Source organism: Melopsittacus undulatus, chromosome 10, assembly GCF_012275295.1.
Source record: "Melopsittacus undulatus isolate bMelUnd1 chromosome 10, bMelUnd1.mat.Z, whole genome shotgun sequence".
In the NCBI taxonomy this organism is placed as follows: domain Eukaryota; kingdom Metazoa; phylum Chordata; class Aves; order Psittaciformes; family Psittaculidae; genus Melopsittacus; species Melopsittacus undulatus.
The window spans coordinates 16,290,405-16,310,468 of record NC_047536.1 but is presented as its reverse complement, the minus strand read 5'-3'; the positions used below and the strand labels follow the sequence as shown (position 1 = coordinate 16,310,468).

General features: G+C 45.9%; 1 protein-coding gene across 1 annotated transcript in view; it reads left to right on the top strand.

Annotated features, from left to right (window-relative positions):
- The window catches only part of COL23A1 (collagen type XXIII alpha 1 chain), a 181,767-nt gene that overhangs the window by 130,476 nt on the left and 31,227 nt on the right, over positions 1-20,064 (top strand). Inside the window, exons 4-6 of the mRNA XM_031047443.2 lie at positions 1,643-1,650; positions 5,166-5,192; positions 19,754-19,780. Of these exons, the coding sequence (XP_030903303.2) occupies positions 1,643-1,650; positions 5,166-5,192; positions 19,754-19,780 (62 nt within the window). The remainder of the gene's footprint in view (positions 1-1,642; positions 1,651-5,165; positions 5,193-19,753; positions 19,781-20,064) is intronic.

Here is a 20,064-nt window from a genome sequence, read left to right as displayed (position 1 = left end):
TTGCCTGCATGTGCTGGGAGAAAGCAGTAGCTGAGAATAAGAAAAGGCATTGAATTCCAAGGGGATTATAATTGGTATACGATTGAAATCCCATATTAAAATGATTTCCTGACCACTTCTTATTTAAGATAGTTTTGACTTTTATACAACAGGGGTTTTGTTGGTGGCTTGACGTGAGTTAATACATCAGGTTTATGATTCTCAGTTAACAAATTGGCATAGAGCCACCGACTTCTGTATTCCTGAGAAATTAAACCAAGGAAAACGAGCTTAGAGCCTGTGTGAATTCTAGTGCTAAAGAAAACAGGCTTCTGGGCATGGAGGGACATTTGGAGGTTGTCTCCTCCCCTGCACGCTGGCTGGGTGCTTGGCCATGGTCGTGTGCAGAGCTGACCATGGTAAGCTGACGAAGGCAGGTTAATGGGCTAATGCTTGGCTGCAGGCACTGCCTGTTGTTACTTGCTTCTTGCTTTCAGTCCTTATTCTTAGGCTTTTCTTGGGTTTTTTTGTTATTCAGCTATTCAGTGTCTTAATTTTTAAACAAATCTTGAAAACCTCAAAAAGACATTAGCTTGAAATATGCTTCTTGGTTTATATTCTTGAATAATACAAGATGAACCAAGCTGATATTTATTCCCCCCTCTCCTCCCCATTTTAATTTTTCCCACATTTTTTCTTTTCTAATTGTGATTAGTTCCTGGTTTTGATCAGGCAGGAAATGGAGCATGAAGAAGTCCTGAACAGAGAGCTATAGGCTGCCTTGCAAACGGGAGTGAAATGTGGATTGCATTAGGTTAGGGGCTCAGTGTTCACCTCTGCGTAGCACCAGCCTGGGTGAGCAGTGGGAACATTGCAGAAATCAGTGTGGCAGGCAATGAAGATCTCTGCACCATAGGGGGGAATACAGGAGGATTTACTATTTTTACTGTTACTATGAATCATGGTTTCAGGCTGTGGCAGCAGTACCCAAAGCCTATTGTAGATGTGATGGGTTTTTCCCCCTGGCAACATGCTTCTCTGAGCACAGCAGAGCACTTAAGCAGGGGCCACATGGAGGTGATGCAGGACTGTGGGGTTGTGTGACTTCTTTTGTGGTCAGGAAGGGATGGGGACCAAATGACAGTGATGACTGGGATCTGTGGCAGCTGTAGCAACATCCTTGCTGGGTGCCCCTGGCACTGAACTGCTCCTTTGGCTTTTGCAAGTCTATTTCCAGCTTCCCTTGCATAAACTGAAGAAGGTCCATGGTGAAAATGCACTTTTTGCTCATGAAATTCTAGCTGTGACTGCTTCTTGCTGGCACCGCTCTGTGGTTGCACATGAAGCCTCAGGCCCTAAACATGGGTGATGCCTTGTGACATGCCCAGGGTTTCATGTAGGGAAAGGGAACAGTCACACTGGGGAAAAGAGTGGTTTATACCCCTTGTAAGTACTGCTGTGCCAGCAGCACGGGTGGGATGTTCCCATATGGGAGGATGCAGATGGTGTTAAGCCTATCTGGGAAGCCATCCCATTGGAATTGAACTGAAACGTACTGAATTGTTCTGATTTTGGTGCCTGCTTTGTGCTGTGTTATCAAGTTATGCTTTTTCTTTGTAATGAAGTAACTTTTGTTTTCTTTGTTTCTTCTTTTGTCTTCCAGGACCTGCAGTAAGTATCGTGGATTTTACTGTTGGATCAGCAAAGTTAAGCCTTCCCCTTCCACCCCTTCCCAGCCTTTCGGTGTTGTTGCAAAAGCACAGCATAATTTGGTAGAGGTGTGTCAGGAAGCAAAATTGGTACCAGATGCTACTGGGCTTTTTGTTGCTGTCTTTTCATGTTTGTAGACAAATAAAGGGGGTAAAAAAGGTTTAAAATGTTTCACTTGCTGCCCCAAGGGACTTCCAGTAATCTTAAACCCAGAAAACACTCAGTTAAAATAGTTTTCCCTTTAAAGAGTTCTTTAGCTCGCTTCCAGTTAGCAGAAAGTGCTGTACTAATACTTTAACATGTTAGTGGGTTTATTGGTTCTAAAGCTCTCTCTTGCTTTTCTTATCTGTTGTGTTTCCATCATTCAATTTGGATTCAGTAGGCTCGCAAAGGGGCTAGAGGGAAAACCATAGCTTGCTTGCTTCTCTTTGAAGTCTTGGGGAGAATAACAAACATTCCAGCCAATGCAATGAGAAAGTTTATGGGGGATTTGTTGTTTGAAAGGGTAATAGTTGAAAATGTGTCAACTCCTCCCTCCAAATGTTCAGCCGTGCCTTTGGCTGGGCCACCACCACGTCCGGGGCTGATGTTCTCCTGCTGGTTTTGAAGTGAGAATGCAGAGATTCATTTGTGCCCTCTGAGCTGCTGAGAGGTTGTTAAAGATGAAGTTATGGGCATTATGTGCTTCTGGTTTTCTACCTTCCTTCCCACAGAGGACGAGGAGAGGTGCAGGCTGTTTGCAGCCATATGTGTCCTTCTCCATCACTGCACTAAGATGTTTCTTCATGTCATTCTCTTCCTGGGTTGAAAAGGGATCGTTTCAGGAAACATAAATTTCCTAACTATGCCTGGGTTAATTCATTTCCAGTTCTGAAATCACATTAAAATCCAAAGGGGGACAAGGAAAGGCACGTGAAGCACAGGAGCTCTTGCAGTGCCATGGCTTCAGTTCTTTTAGGTTGGCAGCTCTGCCCGTGGGTTTATTCAATGGCTGTCAGCCCTTTGAATTTTTGCTTCTATTGCAAGTTCATTTTTTAATGTAAAGATCTAAGAGGAGTTTAAGCAGAATAATTATTTTGCCAGATTTTGAAGGAGCACATGGGAAAAAATTGAGATTTAACAGCTTTGGCTCAACCACCCTTTGAGGAGATTTGAGTGAATTTGCTCTAAAAGTTGTGCCCAGCGTTAGCAATAAATCCAAGACCCTGGCTCAAGAAATGCAGACAAATGGATTTTTCTTGTTCAGAAATGGTGCCTGTCAAGAAATTAATTTTTCTCTAAACATTCTGTAATTAAAAACCACAGCGCAGCCTCTCCAGCCCAGAGAAACAGTGACTCCGTGGGGTTTTTGAATAGTGTTTGACTTGGGAATTACCGCGGGAGCACCATTGCGAGGTGACTTCCCATTGCCCATGGCAGGTTACAAGTGAAGACAACACTGCCTATTTAAAACCCCAAATATGCATCATTTAAGGGATATTTTCCTCTTCATTAAAGCCCTTTGGCTTATTTAAAATGGCTTTATTTAACCATTTCTGTTCTGCTCGTGCTCAGAGGCTGTTTCCAGCCCACCCGCAGCCGGCTGGGTTGTGCTTCCTCACGTGTGCTCCCTGCTCACTTTTATTGGATGCGATTTGACATCGGCAGCATATGGCACACTATTCGTTTCTCTTTGTCTCTGGTTTGGTTTCATTTCCTGGTTCTCACGGCACTGTTGAATTGCAACAGGAGCACAGGGGAGGTTTAACGCAAACAAGACCTTTTTGATTTGCCTCCTCTCCCCTTGCCCATCTCTAAAAGACAACTCCTGGTTTAGCCTAATTTAAGCCCTGCATTTTTAGCACAAGCAGCGTTTGCCAGAGACTTCTTTAAACATAATATACAATAATACAAGTCCTAGAGGCCACAGAACCACAATATTATTTTATTTCAACAGGACTGTATTTAACTCTATTAGTTTCTTCTGTGCCTTGATTTTGGCCATAAGGAATCCATTACATCTTACATGTATAGCATTGCACTCTGCTAAAACTCTATCCTCAACTCCCTTGTTCCCTAGTAGCAGTTGTTCTGGTATTTTGTTTTTTGGCTGTCATAAGCTAGTTGTGTGCATGAAATTATTGGAATCTGTGGGACAGGATTTGTGGCTGTTGGATGATTGATGGTCCTGTCTGTGAGGAAGGGGTATTCTGCTCAGATGTGCCATAAACCCTCTGTTTTGGAGGGTATTAAAATCACATGCTGGGTAGGAAACTTCTACAATTGGAGGATAGACTTACCACAGGCTGTAATTAAACATTTACAGTCCCAGATATTAACAAACACTTTATGTATTAGCATGCTGGCTGAGGAACTCACCAGCGAGCAAGGGCTGGGAGTTACAAGTGTTTCCTATTTATCTGTGTGTGCTCCAGTGCCATACGTCTCCATAAAAATCTCACTGTACACTTTATCCCAAGACTGTAATTTGTTAAATAGGTGGTTGTTGAAGGCAATGTTGTTTCTGGCTGAATCAGTAGTGCTGCAGGAGGCATTAAAAGCTGCAGGGGCACTTAGCAAGAGGGAGAACCCCTGTGCGTGGTAGGAAGGGGGCTGCCAGAGCTATTTCATGCCATAAGAGATGCATGAATCTGACTGTATATCCACAACATGCTGACATAACCTATGTTTATGGTAGCAGATGACATTGCTGTACCAGATACATGCTTTACTGCCTACTTGTGTACCAGCTAATACTTAACAGCTCCTTCCCGGGAATCTGGCTTGCAGCAGGCTCCTCTGCTGTAGCTCACGGAATGTTTAATGGCAGCTCAAGCTGTAAACGCCTTTGGGACCCCCCCCCCCCCCCCCCTCCGAGGAGAGCAGAAAAGGTGAAATATCCTGAATGGGTCGTGTTTTATTGCACTGATTCACTGATTTTGCAGGTGTTAGTAGCAACTTAAGTCAGGTCTTTCCCCATAGCATCAGCTTTTCATTGCAAACTAAAGGAAAGCTTAGAGGTGAGCTGGGAGAACTGCATCCGTGAGGAAATTAATGGATGTGAGTGGGGGAGAAGCCTTCATGAGTCAAGTGCTGGGATAGGAGTTTGAAGCTCAGTGATTGCTCCTGGGCAGAAGGGCTGCCCTGGCTGCTGGCTCAGCAGCACCATCACCTCCCTGGCCTGGGTGTTCCCATACCTCTTGGTACCGCATCCCAGGGCAGGTCCGTGGCCGGAATCTAGTGCATACATGCACATCCATGGCTTCAGGGACTGTGCACAGGCAGCAGGGATGGGGTGAGCTGGCGGAAGCCTCGGTAAGTAACTGCTGGAAATACGAGGGGAATATGCCATAGGCATGACCTTCCTGATAGGAAATTTGTCCCAAGAGGTCTCTCTGGAGAGATGGCCAATGGCCCCATCTCCTACCTGCTATGTGTTGTCATGCTGCTACAGGTGCATTGACTGACTTGTTATCTCCCTTGTTCCCCCACCACAGGGGCAGTCAGGACGTGATGGTTACCCGGTAACTCTGCCATTCCTTTTATGTTAATTCTCTCCTACTCTGCACTCTGCAGTCCTCTCCATCTTTTCCATGACACTTGATTTTCTTTGCCTTTCTTGATTCTTTTTTCCCCTCCCTCTCTATTAGTGATAGCCTTTGAGGGATTTAGCCCTAAAACATAGGAGCTTGTGCAATATTCTCCATTAACATTTATGGGATGAAATACGTGAGCCCTTTCATGGTGTTATTCACCCTCTTGCCTAAGAGTTCACTGGACTGCAAGGTTAGCGAAGGCTTTGGGGTTTGTTGCATTCATAGGTGTAGGTGGTCAGGTTTGGGGACGCTGGTGAAAGGGCTTCAGGTGTTGAGAGAGCTGCTCATTTGCCCATCTCCAAAGATGTTTCCCTGGGAGCAGAGGTGTCCTGCTGAGTCATGTTGGCAAGGAGAGGTTTTGGAGAGGTGAGGAGGAAGGGTAATTCAGGAGTCACTGCCCTTCCCATGCCCATGGGCATCATTGGGGTGTTACTGTGTTAGAGGGAGGTGACTAAAGCTGGTGACTTGGGGCTGTTAAAGGCTCTGAGGAGGAGGGAGACCTTGTTCTGGCCAGATCCCAGTGGGGCAACTACGGGCAACTCCCATAGTCCCCATGAATGCCCTTCGATGGCCGGGATGCTCCAGCTCTGAGGAGCTCAATGACTTGTACATGAACTTGGTGTCAGTAAAAAATCACTGTGCAGGTTCTCAAAGTTCACAGCACGTTTTGAGCTGTTCTCCTGCTTTTTGAATGGGTGCAGTGAGTCCTGTGCTGCCTGATGCTCTGGAAGGGGCTGTTTTGGTATTGTTCCATTTATAGAGTGAAGTAGTAAGCCACCTCCTTCTTGTGGTTAATGCCTTTTCCCCCTTTTTTTCTTCTTTTTCCCCAAAGGAGCAATGTTAGGAAAACTCACTCCTTGTCTCTGCTACCTCATGCCCTGGGCCGGATCCCTCTAATTACCCATAAACCAGAGAATCATCAATTGAGGTTTTGTGTGCGATAGAGCTCAAGGGATGAGGATTGGAAGGGAAATAGAGCTGTTCTCAGTTTTCCTTTCCCCTGGATCGCTGTGAGCCTCCCTGGGGAGGACAGCAGCATTTCCCAGTCCTGGAAGGGGGTTAATTTTGCAGAACAAGCTGGTGCTGCTGCTGCTGCATCTCTAACACAGAAGTACTTGGATCTCCATCAGTTGATGTGAATAAGTTCAGCTGAGTTTGAGGGAGAGCTCGGAAGCCTGAGAGGGAGCAGGGCTGCTGGTTTCCAGGGGGTTTGTCTCCCTCAGGCGGTACCTGTGTGAGTGCTCTGTGGGAGATTAGAAGCTTGATTTATTAGGAATTAAGATGGAAGAGTTTGCTCCAATTGGGCTCTTTAATAGCAGTTTTAGGGCAGCTTTCCACTTCTGCAGGATGTGGCTAGCCACAGCTGGGTTAGCAGTGCCCGTGGCAGGTTTGCCCCTTCTTTTCTGTGTCTCTGGCAAAGGTTGTGTGGTTTAGCTGCATTTCTGCCTTTCAGAGCTCTGCTGGGAGGAAGCAGCAACTCTACCTTAGGATGGAACATCACCCACCAGCACCGTGCCCAGCTCCTGGTGAAGGATTCTGGTGCTGCTCCAGTTCTTCTGGATGCTGTCAGGGACTCGCAGTGATGCTGCCACATCCGCACTGGGATGATGACTTTATAATGTCACCTCCTCGCTCCTTCCCCCAGGACCTGCAGTCTTACTCCTGACTGAGCCCAACCCAGCAAACACTGAATTACTGCACCTATGTGGCTGTGCTTACTCTAATTAGCTTTATCTAATCAGGAGGGTGATAATTGCATTGCAAAGCAATATGTGTACGTGAAGAAGGAGGCAAGTAAACATAACGCAGGTTTGAGAGTCCTACTGAGCAGGAGTATGTGGACAGGCTTTATATTACATATATATATAAATGCATACATATATGCATATGGACAGGTTTTATTACATCCAGTTGTGTATTGAAATCAGATTGGATGAAGCCTTGGGTGATATGGTTTAGTGTGAGGTGTCCTTGCCTACAGCAGGGGGGTTGGAACTAGATGATCTTGAGGTCCTTTCCAATCCTAACTATTCTATGATTCTATGAATTACTTAGCTCCCTTCAAGGTGATCAGATAAGCTCTGAGCTGTTTCAGGAGGTGGATGTGGTGCAAATGCAGAAGCAGCAAGGGGATATTAAGTGGTGTTTGGTGTCAGGGATAGATGGACATCCCTTGGGTAACAGTGCTTTGAGTGTATTTGTGAGCTGCTGGTGTATAACCGAGCTGCAAGCAGTGGAAGCTTTAAAGGGATGAAGTGAACCAGAGCTATGGAGACGGGGCCCAAAGAGAAAAGGGCTTTTATAAGATGCTTTCAATACTTTGATACTTAACTTGTTAAGAGGAGGGGGTTGTGCCCTACAATAAAACTTTACAGCAGAAACAGTTTCTTCTTTATGAAGTTCTGCAGGGTTATTACTGTTTTTTAAACCCCAGAGAGGATTTAGGTTCTATTTTTAGGCCTATGGCTTATCCTATGAACATTATCGTAACAGCTATAAAGGATATTGGGGTTTGTTGCTTTTCCAGCCTTGACTTGGTTTTGACATCCCATTGAGCACAGGTCATGGTATAAACCTCATCTGGAGTTTCGGTTTAGGTTCCTATGGGCTAAGGGCTGCATGGGTGACTTCTCTCCTCCTTTCCAGTAATTTTTGAACTTGGCCCATTTCAGCCAGACTTGATAGAGAAAGACTGTGCAGATACACAGTTTAGTGTGAACACTTTGATAGCAGAGGCAGCTTAAGGGAAAAAGCTTTTTGATGTCCATGATGAGTCCTAAGCTCATGCTGCCATACAAAAGCCTTTGCCATATCAGATGTTCCTCTGGCTCTTTGTGTTGGCAGTGATGGGCTGGAGTAACACATAGGTGGGTAGTGTTCTGGGATGAACCAGCAGCATTGCTGAATGAAAAACACAGTGTGAGTGATTCCTTTATACAGACATCCCAGAATAATTGGCAATTGCAGATTGACTACAGGGTTCTACTGATCCCTTAGAGATGCAGTGGTCTCTAAGGAAAAATTGGTGGTAAAAATGCTGCAAAATGAGCAGTTCAAGAGAGAAAATAACAGTTTTCTAGACAAGGTCCTGAGCAATTGATCTGCCTTTGGTTCCCCCTGCCCAGTGGTGTTGCTGTGTCTGCAATGCCCTGCTCGGTGACCTGCTGGTGGCTTCCCATCTCCAGCTTTCACAAAGAGATGACAGCAGATGGGATTGACAAGGAAAATCCGGATGACTCCTTTAACCTGTGCCGAAAGACCACCCAACCCATCCCGAAACCAAAGCCCTAAAGCTTGAGCTCAGCTTTGCACGAGCTGGAGCAGAGGAGAAGCAGATGTGCGGCTGCGGCAATGATGGAAATGTGTGTATTTGTTGTTGGGCAGAGTCAGGCGCTAGGGCTGGGATCCCCTGGGATTTATCCCAAGCCGTGTTCCTGAGGCAGGCAGCACCAGCAGCGCATTGACTTGATGCACTGTCAGTGCATCAGTGTGTTGGGGGCATTTGTCCTCGTAAAGCCAGGAGGGGAGCAGAGGGATTGGCTGTGCACAGGGCTGATGCAGTGGGGCTTTTGGCTGCTTATGTTAGCAGGGCTGGAGGGGAAAAGAGCAAATGAGGAGCAGATGGAAGAGCCAAGCTTTGCTGCTGACCTTTCAGCACAGGAGGATCTTCACGTTATGTGGCTGTTTAATGGAGAGGAGAAGCAAAGGTTGCATGGTGCTTGTAGCAGCCTTGCCCCTGTCCCTTCCTCTGCCCCATGTGGGGATGGTTTATCCTTGCCTTCCAACTCCTCAGCTGTCCTACATCATATTTCTTCTCTTTCCCATTGAGATGCTGCGTTTGCTGTTCACCAGAACCCATTCTCTTCTCATCCACTTGGAGAGGCCTTTTGAAGCCAAAGTCTCTGTTTCTTGAGAGTTTCATCTGCCTCCACTACTCTTCCTTCCCTAAAACTGCTACTCCGCTACGTGACATCCCAAATGCGGGGCTGTCGCTTCAAGTGGGAAGAAACCTAAGGAATGAAGTTGATTAATGAGAGGAATTACTTCATGTGCATGTCTTCATTAATAAAAAGCAGAGCAGGGAAGAGGCTTTGCAAGCAAAAGAAGTATGATATGAAACAGAGTTGTTTCCCATTTTATACATTTTCCTTTGAATATTAGCCTCTATTTTTAGCTGAGCAGAGTGGTGTTCATTTTGTTCCTCTGGTGTATAATGTTTGCCTTCTGAATTCTGCACATCACGCGTGTGTTGCCTGAAGGAGCCCAGGCACGGTCCTGGCAGTCACTTGCAATGATGGGAACCTTTAGGAAAGGTGGGGAAAAAGGCTTTAAGTTCTGCCTGCTTAGAAGTAATGCGGCTTGTTACCCGAGACAATTCCAGAGTGACTAATAGCATCCTTTTCTAATGATAGGTAGCTGCACCAATTTAATCAATTGATGGAATTATGGTTAAGTAGAAGCACAACACAGGTTTTGCTTAGTACTGGCGTGCCTTTGAGGGAATAATTGCTCAGTCAGAATTGAAATACTCTTGTGCAGCCTGTTCTTATGTTATGGAGTCCATCTCATACTAAGGAGCTGTTAGATCGAAGCACTTCAGTATTGTCAGAAGCTTAATTTTGGCAGCCCTGCACAGTGAGCTGGTATCTTCCTTTGGCTGCAGTGTTGTAAATCCAGAGTTACCCACTGTAATACATATAGCTGGAAATTGACTTGTAAGGATCATAAACTCTGCTTTTAATTAGTTTTCAAGATGTAAAGTGAAGCCAAATGTCTCTTTCTGAGCTGGTGTCTGGAGATGGGATGGAGGACCACATGCAGAAGGGAAGCTGGTCCCTTGACTCAGTTCTATACTGTAACACAGTCACGCTGTAACAGTGACTTTTGTCACAGCTCCAGAGCTTGGCCATAACTAACAGAGTTTGGGGTTTTCTCCCCTCAGCAGTTCAGAATCTCAGTGAGTGCAGGTAACGTAGCAAGGGAAAGTCTGTGCAAGCTTTTTGTGTGTGACCCATAACCATATTATAAATACAGTCAGGCCGATGTATGGGAAATAGGGAACATGCGCCCAGGGCTGTTGTTCCTGGTGGCAGTTCCTCCATACCACTGTGGTCCTTCAGAGTTTACCAAGAAGTGCACTTGGGTGTTTGAGAAACAGCAACACCGCAACAACAGATGTGATGTTAATGGTAAACAGCTTTTACAGGAGAACTGTCGAAGTAGCTTGGAATTGGCCTTGATGATGCCTCCATCTATGCAATAATTTCCAAGTCCTGCTTGGGCACACTGAGTGCAGCTTGGGAAGGATGCAGAAGGGAGCCATGGGTGGCTCAAGATCATTCCACACCCAAACCAGATCAACAGGCAGTGGTTTAGCTCTTCAGGAGAGCTGCCAGAAATCCCATGTGAGATATGGGAAACCATGCTATGGAGTCAGATCCCATGGGCTGTAGGGAAGATCTCAAACTTCTGTTTTCTCACAGCAGGCAGATGCTTTCCAGACCCTGGGTGGTAGCTCATGCATGGACACAGAGTGCCTGTGTGCTGCATGGGTGTTTTGGCTGGTTGTGCATGCACAGAATTAGAATATCTCATGTTTAACATCTGGCATCGCTAGACTCGGTTCTTTTCAGATGCTGTGTGATTGGTATCCATCCTCAAATGAAGGCTTCTGTTGGTAAGCTGGCTGTTGAGCTCCCTTAGGTGTGTTCATCAGGGTCATAACCATAGTTTAGGGCTCAGTCCTTTGTTCTTGTGAGTATCTTTACTCATAAACACTCAGACTTCAAGGAGCGTCTCCTGTGAATGAAGTCATTTGCACACATACTTCTCCCAGTAAGAGCCCAAAAGGCAGAAGTAAAACATTCATTTTACAAGGCCAACTTTGTAGTTCCAGTCTTTTTTCCTTTTATTTTAATATCAGTTTTGTGGCCAGTCCATGTTATTATTTGCCTCAAGGGGAAAATCTCTTCTCTTTTAATCAGGGAAAGCAGATCCAGCGTGTTTTCCTGCTGCATCCGTTTTACTGGCTCTCTGATGTGGAGACAACAATGATTTTTTAAAGACCAGCTCTCCGTGGCAGCAGTTGACTTTTTCCTCTTGATTCAGAGGTAATTCTTCCACAGGGAGAATAAAAAGTTGTCTTTAATCCCACCCAGTGCAGGAGTTGCAGATGCATTTGTGTGTCTGCTGCAGTTCCAATGTGTCTGGCCCAGGAGAGCAGAGGGTCTGGTGAAGGTGCTGATGACAAGAGCAAGGAGAACTTCTCTGCCTATATTGCACAGACAGATTTACACTATGGGCTGTGTATGGCTTTTCATGGGGTGACTTGGACTCTGTTACCACCTTGTCCCAAGCTGGCTCATGCAGGGGGAGGCTTGAGGATGGCTGTGAGGATGGAATATAGAAAAACTCCTTGACCATCCGATGCCTGGCTGAAACAGAGATTTAGTTTCTGGCTTCTTGGCTGCTTCTCTTCTACTTTCCCCACTTGGAGTGCAAGTGCTGGTGGATCTGCATCCGTCTTCCCAGTGTGTTTGAGCACAGCCACGTGGTGCTGAGGCTTGGCTTGTAGGCAGGGGGGAATGGAGCAAAACCCAAGGAGTTTACTCACTGACCACAAAAGAGGTAATCAGAACAGCAGCCATCAGCCACGGATGGCACTGGTGGGGAATGAATATAAAGGCAGTAAAAGGTTGAAGTCTTTGCTTGAAATGTCAATATTCTTCCAAAACAATTGCTTTCTAACTTCAAACTTGCATCCCCACCACAGAGACCATCTTCTCTGGCGTAGATGGACGTCAAAAATAAGAATCCAAAACCCAATTGGGCACCACAATGCTTGAAACAAGCCATTGCTCAGAACACATGGAACTCATTTAAACTTCAGAAATTTGGGGGAAGTCAGGGAACTCTTTCTTCTATGAAAGCACTTTGTTATTTTGGAAGAAAACTGGAGCAATGTGATGCACAGATGAGTGGGCTCTTGCTACTGAAATGATGCTCAGCAATAGATAAGCTAGTTGGTCATGCCTGACCAGCAGTTTCCATTGGGAGGAGGGACCAAATCATCTCTCTTGTGGCATATCCAAGTCAACTTGCTCGCAAACCCAAGCAGCATCTGTACAGCTCCAGCCAAGCATTTGCTTTGGACCAGTCAGTGTTGGATTAGCTTCCAGGTGCTTTCCTTGAGCATCTTTGGTAAGTCATCCAGCAAAGCAAGGAGAGAGCTCTGCGAACAGATGGAATAAGGCACATCTTGTGGTTCAGAGGCAGCTCCTGCAGGGGAAAAGCTCCCTTACCTCCACAATGAAGCCCTGATGGATTTATACATCTAGGAAGGTGGTTCAGAACTGAAGAGCTCTGGTAAGCCCATGCTGGTGATGCAAAGGAGGGGCTGAATTATAGGCAGGGCCCAATGCTCTTCCCTGAGGATAAGGTTTGGGGTTCTTTTCCTTGCTTTGTTTCTATTTCCCAAGGATTTTGGATATCCTTGCAAGTTTTTGTACCCTGTGGAAGGGGAGATGGGCTCTGCTTGGCCACTGGATGCCTGGCATAGACCAGTACAGCCTCCAAGGTGACTGTTCCCTTGCAGAGCCCCGCAGTCTGGTTTGCGTTATGGGTGAAGCTTCTAGCAAACTACTGCTCCTTTCTGCTCCGTTTCCATCAGAGAATGGGCAAGGGCTGCTCAGCAGGCTGAGCACAGTGCTTTGTCCTCAGTAGAGCACAGATTTGTGGGTTTGGGTTGGTTTATTCCTGGGGGTTTGTTGCTGTCAGCTCAGGCTGGGGGACATGGTTCCCCCCAAAGAAATGTTTCAGAGGAACCTATAGGGGTTTGGTGATGCTGAACCCCACAGGATGCTGTGGGCAATGCATTGGGGGAGCTTAGGTGGCCTTTCTGGAAAGAAAGATGGGAGAGGGCTTAGAGCTACCACAGCCATGGGCAAGGGGAGCTCAGCTCACCCCACTGCCCAGAGCAGCCCCATCAGGATGCCCCCCAAGTCTGGGGTTGAATGTTAGTCATGGAGCTAGGATTTGCATATGGACTTTGGAGAGCATGTAACTGTTTTCCCCTGTAAAATGAAATAGGGTTTTCTACCCCAGCAAGGAGATCCTGGCTCTGAGGCTGTGCAGGATGGAGGCAGCAAAGGGATTAGAGGGGATAGAGAACCGAACCAGATGATGGTTCCCCATTAAACTCCCAAATCCCAGTGGCTGTGAATTGTGCCCCAAAGTGTTGTACACCCAGCACATGGGGTAATGCACATCTACAGGCAGAATTGGTTGTGCCTGGGTTTCAGAGCCCTCTTGCATCTTGTGCCTACACCATGTGTAGGGTTTGGTGTGTTGAGGGAAGCTGAATGAAAGCAGTGTGCAACCTCTTGTCACACAAGTGCCTCCTGCTGTGCTGTGAATCCAGAGCTGTTCCAAATAGGAGCTGCCACTGGTAGTACTCATTTCTCTTGCCTCATGCTAAATGTGCTAGTGATGTCTGACATTTAAAGTAGATTTTGATCCAGGAATGCAACTTAGTAGCTAAATAAATACCTATGTCTGGCTTATCTTTACTTCTATGACATCTTGCTGCTGTCTCAGAGAAAACTATAAATCGGTGCTTGTGTGCAGGATGATGTGGTCTCAATGCATTGCTGTCAGCCTCTGTTAGGATGCAGGATGGCAGCAGCCCCTGAGCTACCTCCCACCATGGCTGGGGGCTTGTGGTTGTGAATCAGTATGAGCTAAATCACAAAGGTTGGATGTATTTAAAGCTTAATCCATAGAAATCTGGTGAATGCTGTGTCGATGGTTCCTTGATAAATCTACCCACAGGGTATTTATCAGGACTTGCTTTGGAGCTTTGTGCTCTTTAGTGGTCTTGGAAAGAAGAAAAATAGTAAGGGGAATAAAAGGCATTTTACTGATTTAGCCAGGAAACAGGTTTAAAAGGCTGTATCCCTTGTGCGACAGCCAGGCTAGCCAAGCTTCCCTCTTCAAATATTCTTTAATTCCGTATGGAAGGAAAACACACTGCTGACAAATGTAAATTATTTTTTAAATTAAAACCATTAGCCTTACAAACATTAAAAAAATAATAATCATGGCTACTTTGTGCCTATAATAGAACTGTAGATCTGATTTTTTTTAATGATGAAAAGCCCATCACCTAGTAATGAGGAAGAGGTTTCAGGTTTGGATGCAGTCAGGGACCAAAGGGGGATTTGCGTTGGACAATACTGAAATGGCTTTTTTTCAAACAAAGAAACCAAAAATTATGAACAAAAGATTGTTATTAAGCATGTTCATGTTGGAAAAAAATGTCTATTTTTAAGTGCATGGCTCTTCTCCTGTGCAGCAATCCCAGTCCAGTGAAACCATCCATGCAATATAAAGTTAAGCATGAAGCTATCGTGATTATAATGATCTTAATGCTTAAATAAGATAGCTTCTGGTAGGGATGTTTCCAATGCTGTGCTGTGCCATAGGCCGGCACGATTTTGGGGTCTCACTCTGGGGACCCCAGAGATGCTGGTGGAACCTCCCAATGGCTCAGAGCCATTGCAGTCAGTGTGTGTGCAGGATAATACCTCCTATGACTGATTTCATACATGGAATCTGTCTCTTCATAGATAGTTAAATGCTGTTATATAGGAGGGTGGATGTTCAGCCTGGAGAAGAGAAGGCTGCATGGATATCTCATAGCAGCCTTCCAGTATCTGAAGGGGGCCTACAGGGATGCTGATGAGGGACTCTTCATTAGGGACTGTAGTGATAGGACAAGGGGTAACGGGTTGAAACTTAAACAGCAGAGGTTTAGACTGGATATAAGGAAGAAATTCTTTACTGTTAGGGTGCTGAGGTACTGGAATGGGTTGCCCAGGGAGGTTGTGAATGCTCCATCCCTGGCAGTGTTCAAGGCCAGGTTGGACAGAGCCTTGGGTGCCATGGTTTAGTGTGAGGTGTCCCTGCCCATGGCAGGGGGGTTGGAACTGGATGATCTGAAGGTCCTCTCCAACCCTAACTGTTCTATGATTCTATGACTGTAGCTGTGTTATTGGATGGAGTAGAAGCTTAAAAGGGTTTCTGGTCCTTTTCCACTGAGGACTTGAGGAAGGGATAGCAGTAGCTGGAGACAAGGTGACATCCGGAGCACCTCTTGCACTCAGTTCCTCTGCAGTTCACACCAGTGGCTCTCAGCTGCTGTTCAGAGGACTCACATTTCATTTCTCAATCCCTCTGCTCTCCTTTTCCTTCCTCTCAGAAGCTCAGAGGAGCCACAGCAACCTGGCTGCCTCTCTGCACTTCCCTTGTGATGGCTCTGGCAGCGCCTGGTTGGCCACAGCTCTCACCAGAGCTTTTCTCTCCTATAACAATGCGCTGAGGAGCCTCATGGCCAGCAGACACTGCCGTGCTGGCGATGATTTACAGCATAGCCTATAGGAAAGAGTGGTCCCTGCTCAATGACGATAGAATGGTGCCGTGCTCTTTTGTTCTGGCACTTTCCTCTTTCTCCAGTGTAAGGTTTTACCGTCCCTTGGAACCACAGAGGCAGAGATTGAAGGCAGCCCTGTGAATCTGCTCGAGTTTTACTGCAGGACTCCTCCCGACGCCTGTGCTAATTTTTAGCAGAGCAGGAAACATTAAAAATAACCACGAGGGAAGATTTCCCAACTCGGGATTGTCCTAATGATGTCTGTTTCCCTCCCCTTGGAACTCTTGTAATGCTGCTAAAGCAAGAACCTCCCTGCCAGCAGCAGTGATGGCACTGGAGGAGGAAGGCAGAGGGCCAGTTAGCTGGGCTTGCCCCTGGCTTGCTCTGAGGGATGTATGGGGAAAATGCTTGTTACTTATTAGAAGAGCTTTTGCATGTGAAGTTTGGAAGTTTCTTGTCTTCCCACTTTGGTGAACTCAGAACTTTTCCCAAGCCTTCAGCTAATCGGTGTTGGGTGAACAAGAGGTGACATTTGGGTGCTAGATCCAAGATTTCTAAGCTTCTACTATGAAGCAAAATCAGAATCTGTTTTAAAACGTATCTGAATGTGACCCCTTCCTCTGAAGCTGAAATGTTGCATGGCCAAACCAAGGTGTGCAGCAAGAGCACATCACATAGCCCTAATGTCTTATCCAACCTGTGTCCATACTCTCAGCAACATATATAGCTATATAGTTAAATAATATACCATTAATGTATATCAAAATATGCATCATTATATAAATAATGTCCTCATCCAGGCAATGGCAGTGGGGATGCACCATGGTTTGGGTCATTTTACCTGCAGGAACCCCAAGTACCTGCGTTACAGTTTGTGAGGGGTAAAACCAAGGTGAGTAATTGCAGTTGTCACTCAGCTCAGTTCTTCCAGCTCTGACACAGAAAATGAGATCCTAGTTGATTACCAATTAGGAATGGGCTCTGATGGCCACCAAAGGATGTCAGCTGGGACCACATCAGTGTCAACTTCCTCACAGCACCCAGGATCGAGGGATTTCTGTCCGACTTGGGATGCACTGATGCCTTTAGTCAGAACCATGTTTTGGGGGAAGTTGATTGAATTTTCTCACTGCCTTGTCTTCAAGCATCAAGTTTGTCCTAAATGGAAATTTCACCCCTCTCGATGTAGTAAGCATTTGATTATGTCAAGTGTGGTCACTGTGTGTGATTTGGAGCGAAAGGCTTGGAATTGAGATGGGGTTAAGGCATGAGTGAAGTTTATCCCTGGCCAAAAAAGCACAGAGTGAAGCCACTGTGATGCTGGCATGGGGTGACCAGAAAACTCACCTTTTTCTTACACTCTGTGCTAGTGGGTTTTGTGCCCCCCCCCCCAGAATGCAAACTTCTCTAGAGGAGGTTTTTGACTTGAGGAATAGGGGGTTACTCGTTGTTTTCCTGTTTCTTAGTTATCAAATAAACTAAGGATTGCTTCATCTTTAATTAAAATGACATGGAGCAGAAGTCAAATAAAAGCCAGGAACAGTCTCAACACATGCGTACTACTGAGAGCTGCAGGCAGTCAGAAGCCCAGATTTCAGATGCTCTCTCCTATGTTAGATGCTCTCTCCATGCAGTGCCCTGGCTGGAAGCCCTCCCTTTGCTCATGTAGACATTTGGCTGGGCAGGTAGAGCTCAGTCAGTTAAATCTCCAGCCCAGACTAACAGAACATTTAAGAGTCTGAATTAGTCTTGTCCATTCAGCAGCAGAGCTAGCCAAGGGCCTCTTTGGATGCCCAGTGGGTATTGTTTCTCTCAAGCACTAAATGCTTTCCCTCAAACAAACATTTGTTGAATAGGCCATTGTTTTTCCTTCTGGATGTGCCTTTGTGGACTGATACAAGAATAGCTAAAAGCTGATGAATTGGCATTGTAAATATAAAAAGTCTGGATTCTACTCCTCTGAGAAGTCCAATGTGCTCGATTTCTGTGCTCAGGACCCACATCTTGTCCTCTGGAGGTCAGACACTTGTATCAGGTGAATTGCCTCAAACCATCATAGTTTCAGGAAGAAGCTCTGTGGGCCTGATGCCTTTCCCAAGTGTTATATAGCATTAGGAATTCAGGTGAGATAAAGTACAGAGGGGTGTTAGGGGAAGAAGGAGTAATTTGGTTACGACCTGCAACACTTCTCATTAACAGATGTGCCTGCGTTCATTTATTCATTACGGCTCTGTAGCAGCTGTGCAGTGCTAGTCCCTTATGAGAAGCAATGCACATAGAATCGTAGAATAGTTAGGGTTGGAAAGGACTTTAAGATCATCCAGTTCCAACCCCCCTGCCATGGGCAGGGACACCTCACACTAAACCATGGCACCCAAGGCTCTGTCCAACCTGGCCTTGAACACTGCCAGGGATGGAGCATTCACAACCTCCCTGGGCAACCCATTCCAGTGCCTCAGCACCCTAACAGTAAAGAATTTCTTCCTTATATCCAATCTAAACCTCTGCTGTTTAAGTTTGAACCCGTTACCCCTTGTCCTATCACTACAGTCCCCATGTGAACAGTATAACTGATGTTTGTCACTTCAGAAACCGGGGGGGTATGAAGAAGTCCCTATTTTCAGGTGAACATCTCTTCTGCAGGTGCCTCCATCCCTGTAACACAGGTACCGATGCCCTGCCCAGGATTCAGCTGCCTGGATTTACCTGTTTTTCCTAACCCTGTGTCTCAGGGTTTCGTATCCTAAGCCCAGGCACCACAGCCCCTGCAGACTGATTTAATCCTTATCAGTGGGCAGAAGTGTAAGCTGTAAGGATGCTATTTTTAATGCTGCCATTGGCCTTCTCTTACCCATCTTTTTGTTTTTGCTCCATTTTACCATCACAGATTTAAGCTAAACGATAAAAAGTTCACCTTGATCAGTTCCCTAAGAAATACAGAGCAGTGATGCTTTATCATTGTGTTATACCGTGGTCCAAACTACATTTGCTTTGGTGGGTCCTCCTGGTTTATGGCATTGTAACATTGGAAGATGTCTCAGCCCAGCACATCTGCACATGAGCGCATGTTGGAAATGTGGAGGTGGAAGCAGTCATCCGAGGGCTTTGCTGACTCACAGTTATCATGCCAGGTCTCTTCAGGAATGGTTTGCAGGACTGAGCCTTTGAGTTTAAACGAGGAAAGGTTTTAAGCTCCCTGGTGGCAGTCTGTGGATCGATGGAAGTGCAGTTCTGGGATTTACACTGTTTTGTGCTCCTCTCCATCCCCGAGTGCCCATGTGCTAGCTGTACCTTTGGGTTCATCCATGGGCCTTAGAGCACTTGTGTTTCCTCTCATGCATCCTGTCTCAAAAGCAAAGTTTCCTATGGTCAAACAGGTTCAGTGACTTCATGTTAGTAAAGGGCTTACATACTAGAAATAGTAGGGGAAGAACCATTTTTCATGTTGATTTGCAATGCACCCCTGCAGCAGCCCTAGAAAGGGAGCCCTGAGTAAAAACTTGAGTAACTTAAGCACTTGGTCCTGCAGACACAAGTGTGCTTTCAGCTTTGTAAATCTACAGGTGAGCCAAGCACATGGGTATCATCCCAAGGGGCAGATGCACCTTTCCTTCCTCTGCAGGAAGACACCCATCAATGAGATTTACCTTTATGGCTGATCCGTATATCTTGGGCAAAACAGTAATGTTTTGGCAGGTCCTTTAGCAAAAAACAAATAGTTCAGGTGCGAGGTTGATGTGAGTCAGTCCCAGGATCTGCTCAGTTTAACCAAATCAGGCATATTTCATTGCCAGAGCAGTGTCACCTTGTTCCTGTCACTAATCCTGTCGCTTCCTTTCACGCTCCTTCAACCTCTGCAAATTGATGCCTCTTACTGTACTTCTGTGAAACCTTCCTGCTGGATTGCATGGATGAAGGATTAGGTAACAACTTAGCCAAAGATAGTGCTAAAGCAAGTAGAGCCTCTTTCAGAGCATGACTGATTGCTATGTCTGTAATATGGTGGGGGTTTTAACTGTTTCTGGTTTTTAATAACACTGTCTTTTGCTTCTTTTTCCAGGGGCCTCTTGGTTTGGATGGAAAACCAGTAAGTAGCACTGAGTGCCAAATGTAACATGTCTTTATTCACACTGCTGTGCAATACATAGGCAGAATCTCAACTATTGCTTGTTCATTACTACATATGTAACTGGTTAGGAGGCAAGATTGTGTTTAGGGAGATTATCCTATGGTCTGTAACACATGCAAGTTTATATCGTGAGCCAGGGCTGGCACAACTCGAGGTGAGCTTTGCTTTACCTGTCAGCTCATCTTGGATAGAGGAGACTTAGCAGCAGGCCAAATGGGGGAAATCAACTCCAGTAGCACCTT